General features: G+C 35.5%; 2 protein-coding genes across 4 annotated transcripts; one reads left to right on the top strand and one right to left on the bottom strand.

Moving 5' to 3' along the window:
• The first annotated feature begins 1,063 nt into the window (after positions 1 to 1,063).
• On the top strand, positions 1,064 to 8,916 carry LOC121235205 (FKBP12-interacting protein of 37 kDa). The gene is made up of 14 exons (XM_041131503.1): positions 1,064 to 1,227; positions 1,320 to 1,371; positions 1,468 to 1,529; positions 1,804 to 1,871; positions 1,965 to 2,001; positions 3,762 to 3,849; positions 4,072 to 4,136; positions 4,257 to 4,334; positions 5,024 to 5,071; positions 6,554 to 6,607; positions 6,912 to 7,073; positions 7,701 to 7,770; positions 8,045 to 8,100; positions 8,628 to 8,916. Exons 1-14 carry the CDS (start codon positions 1,201 to 1,203, stop codon positions 8,796 to 8,798), a joined length of 1,038 nt encoding a protein of 345 aa, XP_040987437.1. The 5' UTR covers positions 1,064 to 1,200; the 3' UTR covers positions 8,799 to 8,916.
• Positions 8,917 to 9,806: 890 nt separating this feature from the next.
• Positions 9,807 to 14,044, bottom strand: LOC121235204. 3 transcript variants are annotated; one of them, XM_041131501.1, is made up of 10 exons: positions 13,902 to 14,044; positions 13,550 to 13,655; positions 13,288 to 13,462; positions 12,424 to 12,478; positions 12,205 to 12,329; positions 12,031 to 12,120; positions 11,488 to 11,760; positions 11,096 to 11,322; positions 10,281 to 10,502; positions 9,807 to 10,039 (listed from the first exon to the last, which is right to left on the bottom strand). In XM_041131501.1, the coding sequence occupies exons 1-10, from the start codon at positions 13,979 to 13,981 to the stop codon at positions 9,929 to 9,931; spliced, it is 1,464 nt and encodes a 487-aa protein (XP_040987435.1). In that variant the 5' UTR covers positions 13,982 to 14,044; the 3' UTR covers positions 9,807 to 9,928. The 3 variants fall into 3 exon arrangements, with proteins under 3 accessions (XP_040987435.1, XP_040987433.1, XP_040987434.1); XM_041131499.1 differs by having other exon boundaries at positions 9,944 to 10,044; positions 13,550 to 13,658; XM_041131500.1 differs by having other exon boundaries at positions 9,944 to 10,044.
• Between the last annotated feature and the right edge of the window lie 2,951 nt (positions 14,045 to 16,995).

Raw genomic sequence — 16,995 nt, 5'->3', positions numbered from 1 at the left:
ATAGCTTAAACTAAGGTTTTTAACTTTGGGAAAGTTTAAAAACTTTTTCTTTTCCCCCCTTTGATCATTTCATCTTCCAACGACTCTCTATCAATTTTAAATAAAAAAAAAATATCTGATTTGACATAACACATCGAGTCACGTCAGTTTATAATTATTTTTTGTAAATATATATAGTAGTGTTTCTTAAAGCTTAATGGAAAAAAAAAATAGATCAAGAACTTCACAAAGTTGACACTTTTAAGAGCATAAAATTAAACAACCCTGGAAGAAAATGTAACTAATTGACAAAAGAAAAATTCTATTCATCATTTCCACACACCATATATCATACATATTTTTTTTCTCTTATCAAATGTGTGATATACAGATAATGAGTAGGAGAATTTAATAAATTTAAGAAAAATAAAAAAATAATAAAAAAATAATATCTGACGTGCATAAATGATAAATAGTAAAACTCGAAAAAGAAAAACATTGATTTCAAAACTATATATGAAAACTAAAGAAAAAGAAGTTGCTTTGAATGCCAATCTCTGCAAATCCCAAGCTGTGCTGTCAAGGCCATAATTCAAGTTTGTCTGTGACAAATTACCCTGTTTTTCACTTGAATTGGGTTCCAATCCGCAGTCCAATCATGGTGGTGGTTGAAAAAGAAAGAAATAAATCCATAGTCGTCTTTTCTTCCCCAATTGAGGCCATGGGCCTGAACAAGACAACTAATAGTAATAGTAAGTCAATGAGTTAAAAGCCATCACTGTTCTGTTTGGGATCCAGCTTTGAATTCTCCATGCTTTCGGTTCCAAAATCATAACCATTTGTCTTTTCTTGGGAAAATTACAAAGAAAAAAAAAAAATAAATAACACCTGCAAATTGAGTTTGATAAACATATACATACATGCGGCGAGCAAACTCGATTGCTGTTATATTTGGGCTTTGGGCATTGCTGTTATTACCTGGGCCATAGGCCCATAAATGAAGACTGTGGGGCCGATCCAAAACAGAAAGGTAATGGGAATCAACAAGTTCCCAACCAGCATTAATGTGGAGGCCTAAAACGGTGCGTTGAAAGGGTATTCACGTAGTTTGGTTCACTGAGTATATCAAAAGAAATTTCAGATCCTTGGCGGAGAGTGATATCGAATTTCGGCGCCACCGACTGACTCTCCCGGTAGCAAATCTTTAGGGTTTTGATTTCCATGGCTGCCCACTCCCATCTCGATGATGTAATATGAACTCCTTCAATCCCTGAGCTGGCTAATTTATATACCTTAGCTTCTGTTGTTTTGCTCATTGAAGGCATTTTTGTGAAACGTAGGATGATGATTTCGGAGGCGATTTTCCTGGAACTCACAATACCAGGCGTTCAGGTTGGTTCGGTTTTTCTGTAGCCGAGCTGATTCTTAGCGTTTGATTTTGTAAGTTTTTTTTTAAAATGTGTTTTAACTTTGTGTAAAATACATTAGCTGATAAGAGAAGTTTTGGGGATCTCGAGGACGACGAAGATGATGTTTTTGGTTCAAAAAAGGTAAATTTGATATTGATTTTTCTATGATTTTAACTTTGTGTCATCTTTAAGCTAATTAGGAAACCTCTTTTTTGAGTTGTAAACCTAATTCTTGGATTCGGCTATTCAATTGTCGGAAATTTTACTGGGACATGATATAGAGAGTGTGTGTGGGAGTCCTTATCTATCGTATTACATTCCTTTTTCCCATTCATGAAGTTCAAAGACCTTTTTTTTTTTTTTTTTTGTCACTTGTGGATTTTTGAAAATAATCATTTGTTTTTTCGCTATGCAGATTAAAACAAAGTTAGAAGAAACTGCTCCTGGTGTAGCAACAGGGATGATTTTGTCACTTCGTGAGAGGTAGTCTAAGATCTAGAATGAATCTTTATCTAATGGATGGATTTATATGCCATTTGCATCGTGTCTTATTTTTGCTGGATTTTTCTTTTGCAGTCTTCAAAACAGTAAGGATGAGCTCGCAACATGCCAAGTATGAATTTATATGTCCTTTGTTATCGATCTGTAGGAAGTATCTATCATCTTAGTTACTGTTAAAAACAGGTAGCATCTATCATCTTAGTGCTGCAAATTATATGTTCAAAGCTAATATAAATTTAAAGTAAAAGTTAGTCAACACTAAATTATGGAAGAAATTTCACTTAGAAACTTAATCTGTAGAGTTTGGGCACAGTTCTATCTTGTTTCTGTATTATCCATTAATAAGAAGCCTTTAAGGTGACAAGAAGCTATTCTTCCAGAAGGCCAGTGTTTTTATATTTTTTTCCACAAAAAAAGATGATTTGTAATTCTTTAACTTTAATCTTTTGACTCTTTACATACTGGTAAAAAAACTCTTTTGACTCTTTATGCATATCATACTGAAAAAAATTAAAACCTCTGGTCTTAAATATGGTGCTTTTTACATTTTGAAGATTATGGAATGGGTTAAAACTATTGAGGATGCCAATTCGTATGTAGGTGGCGAATGAGATCCTCATATGATAAAAAAAAATGATAGGTGGTGTATGGGATCCCACATTGCTTGAGAAGGAGAAGTCCTTGCTTTTTATAAGGTTCCAATGGGGCTCCAATTGTATCATTGACTAGTTTTTTTGGAGTATAGGCCATGTGGTTTGGGCCTTCTATTGGGGTGTTACAAATGACATTAGAGTCTATCCCAACCAGAAATGTGGGAATTGAGCTATGCCACCTACGACGGATAGGCCTGATGAGGACGTCGAGAATTTAAGGAGGAGGGGGATATTGTAATACTCTATATGATAAGGATAAAGATAGGTGGTGAATGAGATCTCCATATGATAAGGAAAAGGAAAATGCTAGTTTACCCCCTCATTTTGACCGCTTGTGTATTTAATTTTTTTTACTTAATGATTAAGAAAGTGATTTTTAATGTATTGGTGTATTTTTTTTATTTTTTAAAAATATTTAAATATGTTAAAAAAATGAAAAGAAAAATGAGAAAAAAATAAAAACACACATTTGTGCTAGGCAGCACGCCCAGCGGTCAAAGCTGGGCGGCAACCTAACAGAACTCTAAGGAAAATGGTAGGTGGTGTATGAGATTCCACATTGGTTGTGATAAAGAAGTTCTTGCTCTTTACAAGGTTCCAATGGGACTTCAATTGTATCATTGACTAGTCCTTTTGGAGTAAAGCCATGTGGTTTGGGCCTTTTATTGTGGTGTGCATATTTTTCTTTCTATCAATTTGGAAGAGCATTTATTTAACCCTAATGATTAGTTAGATTCAAGGTGGCTCTCTTTTTGATCACCGATAAAGTGGATAGCTTTCTTGATTTGGAACTTTCAATTGAATTTGGAATGATTATGTTGTCTCCAAATAAATACCAATTCAATCATAAATAATAAGTGATCAATTAACCAACCCACTAACTATTTATTACCCATAATATGTTGGCGTTTCATTGAAACCTATACATTGTATGATCTATAAATGGGTTTCTGAAACTTACAATTAACCTCTTCTACTCAGAAACTTCACATCAATAAACTTCAGCATTAGTAGCAAGGGAAATTTAGATAGGTTTCCCAGTGCCACACTTGCACATGTTGGAGGTTATGTCCGCATTTTGTAAATGCTGCTTTCAAAATTCGGACATGATGAAAGTGCATAATGATTATATGAAAGTGCATAACGATTATGTCTATTATATGGTTGTGTCTCTGCCAAAATATTTACTGGGCCATTAATATGAGTTTGTCACTTTCAGGCGGACCTTGAAGCTGCAAAAATTGAGATCCAAATGTGGCATTCTTCATTTCTTAACGAATCCTTTATACCTGCTGGGATTTCCCCTGGTTAGCCTTTCCTCAAGGAGTTCATTTATTATTTTTCGTTTGTACCCTAGGTTAAGATTTCATTGTTAAGACGAACAAAAAATTAGCCACATGGCACAATCGTAGCGTTAAATCTGAATAGCAGGTGCAAAATAAAGCCTATTGGTACCTATAAAAAAAAATAATAATGAGATCCTATTCTGCCTTTATTCCCAAAACAGCTAATAATCACATTTTTTGTAGAACCTAAATTTGTGATCGATTATCTTCAGACTCTAAAATCATCCGAGGAGTCATTAAGAGAACAGGTGGCTTGTTTTTAGTTTTGCTTTCTTTGCTTCATGTAAAGTTACTTATCTGCTTATCAAAAAAGGAAAAAAAGTCCCTATTTATTATGTAGGACTTCATCCGTGTTATTATTGTTACAGCTAGAGAAGGCAAAGAAAAAGGAAGCTGCTTTCATTGTAACATTTGCAAAACGGGAGCAGGAAATAGCAGAGTTAAGGGTAATTTTTTTTCATACCAATTTATGTAATTTAATTTTGGATCTAAAAATCTCCTTTTTTTAGCAGAACACATCTCATTGGGTAGAAAAGCGGAACAATTTGGTGAGATGTCAAAACAAGGAACATAAATAATCCTCATATAGTTCTTGCAAAATTGCTCCTTTGGTATGAATGTGTTACAACATAAGTTAGTCAAGTAGGATCTACTTATAAAACAAAAAACTTAAGATCAGCTTTTGTTGACATTAACCTGTAAAAACACTTGGAGTTTACCAAAATGAAGACTGCATGGTTCCTTAGCTGTGGAGTGCCCTGATTCGCAGACACAACTCCATCACAATAAAACATAAGGAATTATTTACTAGGGGTGCCAAGCAGTAACTTTGATGCTACGGCTTCCGTTAATGACACAGAAAATGCAGATCTCTTCCCAGATCGAATTATTCAAGTGAGCAGATTCCTTCAAAGGTTTACATACTAAAAAGATTCCTTCAAAGGTTTCTGTAATTGACGCCCAAAGATAATTTAGTGACTCCACCTCCTTCCCTAAATTCTTTAATTATATAATTATCCTGTATCCTATTATTTCTTGAATTTTATACAGCTTGGTTTTTTATTTTGTCGATTCCTTGCATGTAATTCTATGGTTTTATGCCTATCTAAGACCAAATTCATTCTTAAATTCCCAGTCTGCTGTCAGGGAATTAAAAGCGCAACTGAAGCCACCATCAATGCAGGCAAGATATTATGCTTTGGTTTTTGTTGCTCTCTCTTTTTTTGGGGGGTGGGGGTGGGGAGGAGAGAATTGTGACTGGAGTATACAATATTCATGAAATTGTAGGATCAGGAGTAATTTTAATAGTGTTTTTTATGAGTAGAGATACTACAATTGTTAATTCAGCATCTTTGTTTTTTGATTTTCAGTTTGTGATTTCTCTGTGACCTCAGTATTTGATTTTCATAGGGAAGGAATTAGTTATCTTCTTTTGTGAACGATATATTTACTTGTTTTGTTATCCTTAGTTCATACTGTTCTTTTATAAGTGGAAACTCGCTCACCAAAAAGCCTACATTGCTAAGTTTGAAAAACTCCCATCTCATAGTAACATATATGTTTTGATACATCTACTTCACTGGGTAACCAAATTTCTTTTCAGTTTTGTGGATTATTATCGGCATTTTTATGCATTTTCCTTCATTAATTCCCAATTGTGTGTGATTTTTAATAAAATCTTCGACTAGTACTTCTAAAAAACGTTATTCTCAATATTTTTCTGGATCCAAAGGAAAGTTTTCTCTTAGTCTGAAAGCTCTAGGTTCCCAACATATAAAAAACTTCAGATTCAAGGTTGCCTGGTATGTTTTTTCTGATGAATATGTATTTGTCAAATGCATAGATAGGTATAGTGTTTAATTTTTTTTTTCCCTTTGATTGGCACTGGGTGTCCAGGACAAAGTCCCAACTAGTCCTGGGGGTGCACAGGCCCTCAGCATAGTATTTGATTTTGAGGTTTGGATTCCTTTTTTTGGACAACCAGTGCCCATGTTTGAGACTTCTGGGGTCATAGGCATCTTAGAACTGAATTCATTACTAATCAAGACTCGGCTAATGTTTCTCTTAAATCATAACCTGTCCTAAATACATCTTTGAAAGTACATGCTAAAGGGTAAGCGTCAAAGTGGAAATTCTGAGTTAGTCATTCCTAGGAGTTCTTTGTTTGCTTGCTTAGGTTTGCAGGCAGGCATTTTCTGTACCTATCATTATATTTTTGTCATCTTTGAAATATATGAGACATTTTCTTGTCTGTGGTAACAATGTTTGAACACACATTCTTGATCTTGGATGACTACTTGCCGCTATTTCTAAAAGTCCCATTGAAGTGCTGGATGCTCTATGTGATTACCTAACTATTATTATTGTGTTGGTGAAATGTCAATGACAACATCAACATATCTCTTGCCTTTTTTTATTTCTTTACTTATCACAATATATATGATTGCTTATGCTCTTTTGATTTCTTGAGTCTGGAAATCCCTATCTTGTAGGAAGAATTGAAAAAGTTCATACCTGATGAGGCTAATATAATGTTTCGTTGTGTTTATTTGGAAATAGAAACATGCTTTTTCTTTCTTTCTTTTTTTCTTTCTTTCCTTTCTTTTTGAGAATTGTTAAGTAACTAATTAAATCCACAATTTTCGTATGCTGGTTCATTTGACAGGCTAGGAGGTTACTACTAGATCCAGCTATTCATGAAGAGTTTACACGTTTAAAGGTTTGTGCCTGAAAAGCTGCTTGTAAGCAAGTTAACTTTTGCTAAAATCGATGCCTTACACATATGCCCTTTTGCTCATGTCGAGTCTAATTGCCAATGAGATGGAAACGATCTCATGTTACTGTGAATAATATAACTTAGTCAATTATGTAATGTTTGAATATCTGTATTTTTCTATACAAGTTGGCCTTTGATTTTTAATTACCAACTTCAACTCAACTCTTATGGAGCAAAATCATTTTAAAATTGTGCGTTTTGGTTTAGAAAAGTCTGCTTATGTTTTCTTGTGATGCCATAATGCTAGAACTTGGTTGAGGAGAAGGAGAAAGAGTTGAAGGAGAAACAGGATACCATTTCTGCACTCAGTTTCACTCCACAAAGCAAGATGGGTAAGATGCTGATGGCTAAATGTAGGACACTGCAAGAGGAAAATGAGGAGATTGGAAATCTGGCTTCTGAAGGAAAGGTTCTGCATTTCATTTTAGTTCATTTTATCGTGGTTTCAATTTGTATTTTTAGTCTCATCAGCCTAGAGGGTAATTATTCTTTTTTGCGTTTCTTGAGAAACTTACAGGATCTTACACTGTCAACGAGAAAATGTTACAACATAAATTACTTAAATGCTATGATATGCACGCCTTTAATCAATTTCATGCAAGTCTATATTAGGATGCTAAACAAACATTTTTTTATGAGTGAGAATAAAATTTTATTAAAAGGAAAGAGGCATAGCTCAAGTACACAGGACTGTCAGGAAGTATACATGGAATACACCTAGCATCATCATCCAAGGACTAGAAATGGATACAAGCAAATTGTGGAAACTATCCCCATTACAATCAATAACTGAAGCCAAGAAAAGGGTGCTGAAGACCCTTCCAATACCCAAACAACTTGACTACCCTTCTAGGCATAACCCCTGCCGCACTGGTCTGGTTGAAAATATCATCACACAAGGACCTGGCCACCTCGCAATGCAATAATAAAGGGTCCGCTGATTCCCCATTTTTTTCTATGTTTCCAGAATCGATTGTTTGATTGATGTTCCTTTATACAAAACATTGGATGATTTTTTTCAATGTTTTGTCTGCAGATGCATGAATTATCAATGCAACTTGCTTTGCAGAAATCACAGAATGCAGAACTCAGAAGTCAATTTGAAGGTCAGTAATGTGCAATTGTATGTATATTTGTTACTTTGTCTGGGTTTCACTTACCATACATGCCAAAATATAAGTAAATTAAATGATTCCTATGGTATATTCTGAATTTCAAAGTGGTCCCCCACTATCTAATTTCCATTAATTATATGACAGAAAATACTTTTGTGACACCCATAATTTAAATATTTTTGTACCTCAAATTAACCAAATGTTTTTGCACCTTTGGTTTACAAAGTTCATACAATGATGATTCTCTTTGCTCTATTGCACACAGGACTGCACAAACATATGGAGGGGTTGACAAATGATGTGGAAAGATCGAATGAAATGGTTTTCATCTTTCTTTCATTTCTTAATTTTCTCAAAGTGAAATCTGCAGTTTGTTGATATGCTTGTCTGTTTATGTTTTTATCTAACGTGTATCTTTAGAAGTAACTGAAAAAAGAAATGTTCCCAAACAATGGGAGGACCCTCGTGCTTTTTGTATACTCTACTGTTGGTGGATGACATAGTTGTATTGGACCAATTTTCTAGGACAAGTGATATCATGTAGTAGATGATTGCAGCTGTACGATTATCGTTGTTGGACCTTAATAGACTACTGAGTTTTGGGCAGAATTATATGAGCTAATCTGTGAATTGCTTTAGATGCTTCAAACAAAGCAAAAGACTGGAAAAGTTGATTTAAGCTTAATTTGTAACATGAGTAGCAATCAAATACCCGGTGTTGAATGAGATACTGGTGAACTTAAACCTGGCTTTCAATTGGCGTTTCTTATTGTTATTGTATATATATATTTTTTATAAGTATATATTAGTTAACAAGGATCTGTATTTATCTCATATTTCTTCTGCAGGTGCTCATCTTGCAGGAGAATCTAGAAGAAAAAGATGGAGATATTGAAAGGCTGAAGCAAGAGCTGCACCAGAAGAGCCAAATCGGCCAAATCGAGGATGAAAAAACCGATTCAGATTCAAACAAGAAAGCTATAGATGAGACAATGATATCTGAGGACGCCGCCAACTGAGATCTTCATTGCAATTTTGTATGATTAAATCAATTTTCTCCTCTTCTCCATGTGGTTTGTACATTAAAACTAAACTGTTTTGAAGTAAAGAGAGAGAGGGAAAAAGCTCATTCTGAACTTAGTCTATCCAGTGTTCATTTGAAAGGGGCATAAATCCGTGGCTGAAGATCTTAAAATGTGACCCCATTTTTCTTAATTCAGGCAACTCTACAACTTCAAACCCCTAATAACTGGATTTGGTAGGTGAATTGGCCCAACCTTCAACCCTACAATCTTTATGAACGTTCAATAAAGAAGACAGTAAGTTAGTTATATGCATGATAATCATTAGATTATAAAATGGTTAGATAAAAATTAACCATTAAATAAAGACTAACGTTACATTAAAAAAAAAAAAAGTGTTTAGATTAAATAACAGACATGGCCGATAAATTTTGAAAATATGACCATTTGATATTTTTAAATAAAGAAAAAACAATAAAATTAAAAACATCATTATAATGGTTTAGCCAAACTTATAGGTAATTCAATGTGAGAACGTGTGTTGTACTAGGAAGTGCATTACATAAAATAGCCAAGATTGCTTTTGTAGCTAAATTTTAACTAGAAATTTGGAGAAATCAAATGCCAATGCTTAAGTTCATGTATATTTTCAAAATTATTGTTCAAGTATATATCTATGATGTAATGATTGTATCTCGATCCATTTTTCTCTTTTTCTTAATCAGTTATTTCGAATTAAAACATTGATATCTACATCATATGAAGCCAACTAGCCTTACATTCATATGGCCACAAAATTAAGACAAATCAATTCGTTTGAGAACGTAAACATATGTAGGAGCCTTTTTGTTTTGTTTGTCTTTTTTATAGATGATGATGGGAAGCATATCTCAGATTTAAATTTGAAGATTCTTAAGGTGACCAAGGAGAAGAAATTGGTAAATTTTGGTATGATTTCGTACCCAAACATAAAAAAGAAGAGAGAAATATGAAGACCAGGCATCGACATTTTGGCAAATGAGAACAAATCATTACCACTATAAATAGAACGTAATACTCACATGCTTGTGACAACATATTTTTGGAAGAAACCCTCGGGTTTGTGGGTATTTGCGGGACGTTTCCAGTTATCTCATGTGTTGCTTTGCTACTCCATGAGGCCACCCCAATCCAGCATTACCAACATTTCCGACCACTTGTATTGGATCCACCAGTCCCTTTGTGGTGTTGCCAAGACCCTCCCCTGCATGCATTTCATGAATGAAAAGATCAATATATAGGGGGAGAATTTACAAAATCACCTCAGGGAGGATTTACAAAATTTAAGAAGAGCCCCTGTCAAGTACTACTCTATTGAGCCAAGTGAAACTGTTTGTCTAGAATAATTACTACAATCAGTATTGTTACTATTCTCCTCTGAAAATATTTTCTAAAAAAGACAAAAAGAAGAAAACTCGTCCAGTGTTATTAGAATAATACCTCCTTCCAGCCCATGTTTTCTAGGAGTTTTCTGGCATAACTACCGACTCCAAATGACATATTCAAGGCCTCAGCTGCAGCGTCTTCTGTACTGGCAGACACAGGTGATGATTGCAGACCATATTCACCAGGAATTGAACTCTTTTGTCCAGGACCCACTCCGAAACCCCCATGTAAGGTTCTTCTCTCAGCAGCTCTATCCCGGTACACATGGATTTTATGCTGGAAAAGCAACATGAGACAAAATTATGAGTTTAAAGCAGACTGAAAATGATGCTCACTATCCAGAAGGTCGTATAAGATATACCTTTGCATATAGGTAAAATACACAGAATATTGCTCATGAGTAAATCAACTTCTGCTAATCATATTATTGGTCTACTATGCAATCCCTCAGATAAAGCTGGCAATTTCTAAACAAAATGTGCCTACTCAACAAACTTCCGATAGTCCTCATCACTATCGGTCTTGTACCTACTGACTCATACCAAACAATTGCACGCATATGATAATGCCTGGCATCAGATCACTGATAACATCAAGAAACTCTCAGTAAGGCCGTCCTCTATCAAAACTCAAAACCACCTTTCCTTTGGTTTGAAAGTAGGTACTCGATGCAATTAACCAAGCTCTGCAAGTGAGTGCTCATCTTTTTTGTTAGACTGTTAAAGGACTCACTATGGCCACTAGTTTTATATGCTTCTATTTACTATGCCCTTCTTATACTTTTATAATAAGCTTTTCAATCGACTGGAACACAATCAGGTACAGATTCAGCACATCAACTTTGAATCCAAAATTTTAAAAAGAATTACCTTTCCAGATGCAGAAAGATTATCTGGTAATAGACACGTATCAGTGCTGATGGATGTTCCAGCTGCAGTTTGTGATACATGCTTTCCACTGGGTTTGGAGAGGGGGAGAGAGTCACTATCAACTGATAATTCTGGGAATCCCCAATCTTTTGTGGGGTTAGAAGAATCATAAGTTGACAGAGAAGCTAAGTATCCCGCATTGGGTGTCCGCAACTTATATACTTGACCTGACAGAAGAAATTTCATGCGCTTTAGTTTGAACTTAACACAACAAACACTGCTTTGAACAATTTCCATTCACCTTAGCAATGTGTAAATGAATACAAGTCAATATGGAATGACCTTGAATATAATGCAGAAGGATTGTATATTCAGTAGAGGCAAATGCAAACCTGATGTGACTCGTACCAGATCAAGATGGACTTCACATATTGGAGCAGTTTTCAGAAGGCCGCCGCCAGAAGCCATTGATGGATGAAGCTTAGCAGACCTTCTCACCAATCTCCCAACCAGTCTCAACAACTCACCTTTTCCATTCTTTCTGGAGCCAGTAGCCATTGCCCAGTCCCATAAATCCACAACTGGGAACTCTCGCATTGGTGTTTGCTCAGATTGAATGACTTGACCGTACTGTGCTCGCCAATTTTCTTCATCACATGAAGCACCTGTGCCAAAAATGCTTATGGTAACACGTGTTTACATGTTTTGGATAACCAAATGCCACATATTAGATTTTCATGGCCCAAGAATTGTAAAGATTTGACTATCTAAACTGTCCATTGGAAAGACAATTGGCTGATACTTGCCACGCTAACACCAATGAGGTTTATATCTATACATGTGAATGGTCTTGAGCTTTTAATAAACCAGCCACTGTACTAGAATAAAAATGGCTATCAAGCACTCGATTATTAGCAGTGTTATAGTGGTCATACCTTCATCTAACACACTTCCACTTGAAATATTTACACCACAATGGCTCTCTGGAAGCCATTCGCCTTCCAGCTCACAGGTATCACTGTTCCCTGCAGCTAAATTAAACAAGCACATTTAGGTTCTGTTTTAATTGTGGTAGTCTTTTTCCCAATACAGGGAGATAAAGGACTAACCTTCAACTGACAACTTAAAGTTATCCATATCATTTGTTTCCAAGGGCATCGTTACATCAGCAGCAGCAGTTACTACTGGCTTGGAATAACCAGACAAATAAAGATCAATAAGTGTATCTTCTAACCTAAAAAACAGTAATTAAGTAGTGTTAGACAAGATATCATCAAGTGACGAATTGATAATGAAGATGACGAAGTGAGATGCCTAAAGTAGCATACCATTCTGATGGAGGTGGATTTTCAGATGCATGACTATTGGAGCACTCTGTGTCACCTGTAAGTAATAGTTGTTTGAATATAGTCATTGCATTGAAGGATAATACTTTGTATGTGAACCTCTAAAATATCAATACTCCTTCCATTGAGCTGCACTGAAGTATCCTTTATTAATTACTTTCCATTTGTTAAATAGATATAGGAGATGACATCAAATGTATTTGTAGAATGCAATGAAGCTAATGGTTTAGGCGGCCTCACAACAGCATAGGCTGTGGAGGTGATGTTTGAAAATAGCATGTGTTTAGAAAGTGAATGTACAGTTGCAATGCAACTTTTTGTGACAAAGCAATGGTATTGGCAGTGGTGGCAATTTGCTCGGTAGCCGAAAGTTTTGATTAGATTTTTTTTTTTTCAAAAAAAATTGAGTGCATCATAGGGAAGTGGATAAAGATATTATGACAGAAATTGTTGCTAGCAAAGAACATTAAGCACTTGGCCTAAATTGTACAGGAGGAGATTTAAAAGACCGGTAACCAAGAAAATGAACTGATCCGGCAACATCAGGATGGAGCATACACAGGACCAAAGGGAACGCATCACCTTTTACAAGATCACCATAATTTCTGCTGTGAAGGTGCTATTAAATGGATGACTATTATGAACCCAGTTCTGATATCCAATAAAGGTCCACGCACAAATCACGGGGTTGAATCATGATGATCTTGTCAGGTCATATCATCCATAATTTTTTTTTTTTTTTATAAGTAAAAGTACATTAATTAAAAAAAAATTATTGATGATATGACCTGACAATACTCATTTTCAGAAATATATGAACTTTGTTATAATAGTAGACATACACACCTAGTTTGTGTTCATCATTAGCAGATCCTATATATTGGTATGCCTCAGATTCATCTCCCTGGAATGCAGAGCCATTTGCATCGCTGCTAGAACACCTAAGTGCAGATGGTTCCTCAACCTGTCTCGGATTTTCATTACAAGTTTCGCTGCTCTGATTAACTTCATCTTCATCACTCTGAAACAACCAAAGAACACGTTCATAAAGAATATTACAAATAACAACCCTACGTAGAAAACAACCAGATAAGGAACAAGGTGGTACCTTGTCAGACCCCAGAAGCACATAATTTCCGTTCTCGAACATGTAATAAAGACGGTCCCTAGTACTGTAGTACCAACCAGCAACCGGGTCGTGGTAAAATCCACTACTGCTTCAAATTGAGACCCCCAAAAACAATATATTGTTAGGGAGACTAACAGAGACGTTGACATAGCGTGATAAACACCATCTTAATCCAAGGTTTTGAACTCGGGGTTATTAAATTGGAACAGTTTCGATTCAAACAAAGAGGAAGCCTGGACAGCAGGGCACCTTATGACAAATACAAAATTCTAAATTTAGTGAAAAACAGACATCTGCTATATATTTAATTCAAATGATATCAAAAGAAGACCTGGCATGGAAATAGAGCTGAGATTTCTCGTCCCAAACAAAGGAGCAATCATCTGCTTCAGCGGTACCCGCCAATGCCATTTGGTTTGCTCCGTCTTTCTCTGTGCGAGTCGCGGAGATCCAAAATTCAGAGTCTGGCGATGAGTTGGAACTTGGGATGGACATTGACGTTGAGGCTTTTCTACAATGTCCAAGATTGAGTTTGGGCTGATATTGGACTTAGGGCATTGTTCCCCGCAAAGTAGGTTAGGTTCGGCCCGGAACTTCTTAACTATTGTGTTGAATTAGGCCACATATGGCCCTTTTTTAATCTAGGGCTTTGTGTAAGTATTCTGACAGTGTTTACCAGTAATTCAAAATATAATAATTATTAGATAATTTCGGAGTATGAACTAGTAGTATTAATCCTAACATGTTATGTCATCAAGGATTAATATTTGAAAAATAATATTTATAGTCGTAGGGTGTGCAACTCTCGCGCATTTTCTTTAAAAAAAAAAGATAAATCTAAGATCTAAATGAAAAAATAATTTTTCTAATAATGAATTTCATTTTTTTAAAAAAAGTGTACGAAATTTACATATCCTGAGATCGTGTGTCTAACAATACTCTTAATATTTATGAATACAGTTCCAAGAAAAACGTAACATCGTTCCAGATCATTTGGTACAATTTAATTATCCATTATGTGAGTGGAGTGTGTATCTCGAATTCAGCCAACTTATTACCTTACCTTGCTAGGTTATCACATAAGGTTATACTTGGCCGATTTTGGTTGGTCCATATACATCAAGTTGCCAAAATCATTCTAGTGCTTATTGTGACGAGGAAAATGCATAATAAACAGGTAATTATTTCATAAATTTAGCCATCGTAAGTGTTGTCTCAATCAGATCTTCAACCTTCTGCATGCCAAAGCCTTAGGACTTGAGTGGCATTCATATCCTACATGCTAGGAATGATACGAGAAAAAAGAAAAAGAAAAGTAGATATAATTACATACGACACAAAATTTATGCAGTTTGACAATATATTTACGTTCTCAAAACTGTAGAAGATTTTATTTATTTTAATAATCAAGAATACAGTATGGTATTTGTCGTACATGCAAGATAGGGCTATACAGAAATTGACAAGACAGACAGTCGCCGATGTGGACCGGCCAAAACTGGCAAAGAACTGGTCAGTCGATGGTATAAATTTAATAAAACCAACGCCGGTTGGTTTGGTCCCAGTTTGAACCAAACTCAAACTGCCGAACCAATCGATAATATTATATATATATATATCTTATGTAAAACGACATCGTTTTCCACTTATTGTTTAAAAAAAATAAAAAATTAAATAAAATGAAACGATGTCGTCTGTTTTAATACACCAAATGACATCATTTGGTTTAATACACTTAACGATGTCGTTTGGCTTTAGAGTTTAATACCCTCGCGTCCCCCCTCCCCTCTCATTCTTTTTCTCTCCCGATTGAAACTTCTCAGACTCTCTCTCACCTCTCTCACGCATAGCTACCACCGCTGTTGCAAGTCTCTCCTCTCTCACACCGCGTAGCCTCTCCCTCCAACAACCGATGGTATCCATCTCGCCCTCTCACTCATAGAGCGTAGCTCTCCTCCATTAACCTTTTATCCCTCTTTTCCCTCTCCTCCATCAATCATCTTGCCGAGCTCTCTCATCTTGCCGCTCATGGAAAAATTTGGGATTTCAAGTGATTTATTTTATTGTGTTGGGTTAATGGTTTTGTTTTGTGAATTTCTTGGTGTCTGGTGAATCGGTGATGGAGCTTGTCCATTTTTGGTGTTTAGTGATGGAAAAATCGATTCCCCAAACAACCGAGTTGATTAGTACCGACCGTCGAATTCCGGCCGGTTCTCTTTCTCCCTGTCAGCTGGTTTCGGTCAAGAATAGCATATTTTCTCGTCGGTGCAGTTTCAATTTTGATTTTCAACCTTAATGCAAGGGTTTAATATAATATATAATAAACCCTAAGTAGTAGGTCCAAATGAATTGGGCCTATTAGCTCAAGCTCCGCTCCATGACCAAACCTTATTGAGAATCCACCAAAAACCACAATAGATCCTTCTCGAATTAGTTCATCAATTTGGACACCACAAGCAGAACCAGACTTCACACACGGATGCCTTATATACTTAAAACGGAAGGTCAAGTTTGAGTTTCAATATATTAAGGCCTTGTTTGGTTACACAGATAAGATGAGAAATATGTGAATAGTAGCAAGATAATTTGTGAAATAGTAGTAAAATGTGTTGAATTAAGATTTTTTTTTGAGATTTTGAGAAAAGAGAGAGAAAAAGTTGAATAAAAATACTATGGAGTTAAAATATTGTTATAATATAATTTTTCATATAATTTTTGTATTTGGATTTAAAAATTTTGAATTATATTCTGTGTTTTGTTTGAAAGTTGGGTAAAGTTGTAATGATTAGATAAAAAATTCAAAATTTGAAATTGAAAAGTGTTTGGGTGTTGGGATGAGATGGAATGAGACGGTTTGTGAAACCAAAAGGAGCCTAAATCATGTAGAGCAAGCCTAAAATGAGAAGTTAGGTTTAAATCTGACAATAAATTGATCTCTTCGTGTTGAAGAAGAAATTGATATAAATAATTTTGGCTTACCCCCAATCGGTATAACCTTGTTTTTCTATTTGAACCAGTGTATTCATTAGACTTGATATTCAAGTTGGCTAGGTCAGAGATAATATGATGTGTGGCACCCGAATCAGGATACCACTGACCATTAGATTATTGCGAGGGGGCTGTGAAAAAGGCATGAATTGCAGATGGAGAGTCCTTTTAATATGATTTATCTAATATGTGATGGCATCTATTTGTTGTGTGGACAATATGATTGCAAACTTGATAGATCTGCTTTGACACTAGAGCTTTCAAAGGGCCACGACCACCTCTTCCTCTGCCTTGATTGGTTCTATATAAGCCAAAATTAGAACCGCGACCACCGTAGTGGGAGAAATGATCACCCAGACCACCTCTTCCGCCTCTGGAACATGAGGCCATATTTGCATTAGCATGATTTGAATCAACTGAAAGTTAGTGCTGTTCCA

Source organism: Juglans microcarpa x Juglans regia, chromosome 6D (assembly GCF_004785595.1).
Source record: "Juglans microcarpa x Juglans regia isolate MS1-56 chromosome 6D, Jm3101_v1.0, whole genome shotgun sequence".
Lineage (NCBI taxonomy): Eukaryota > Viridiplantae > Streptophyta > Magnoliopsida > Fagales > Juglandaceae > Juglans > Juglans microcarpa x Juglans regia.
The sequence above is the reverse complement of the archived record's forward strand: the minus strand, read 5'-3'. Positions and strand labels throughout refer to the sequence as shown.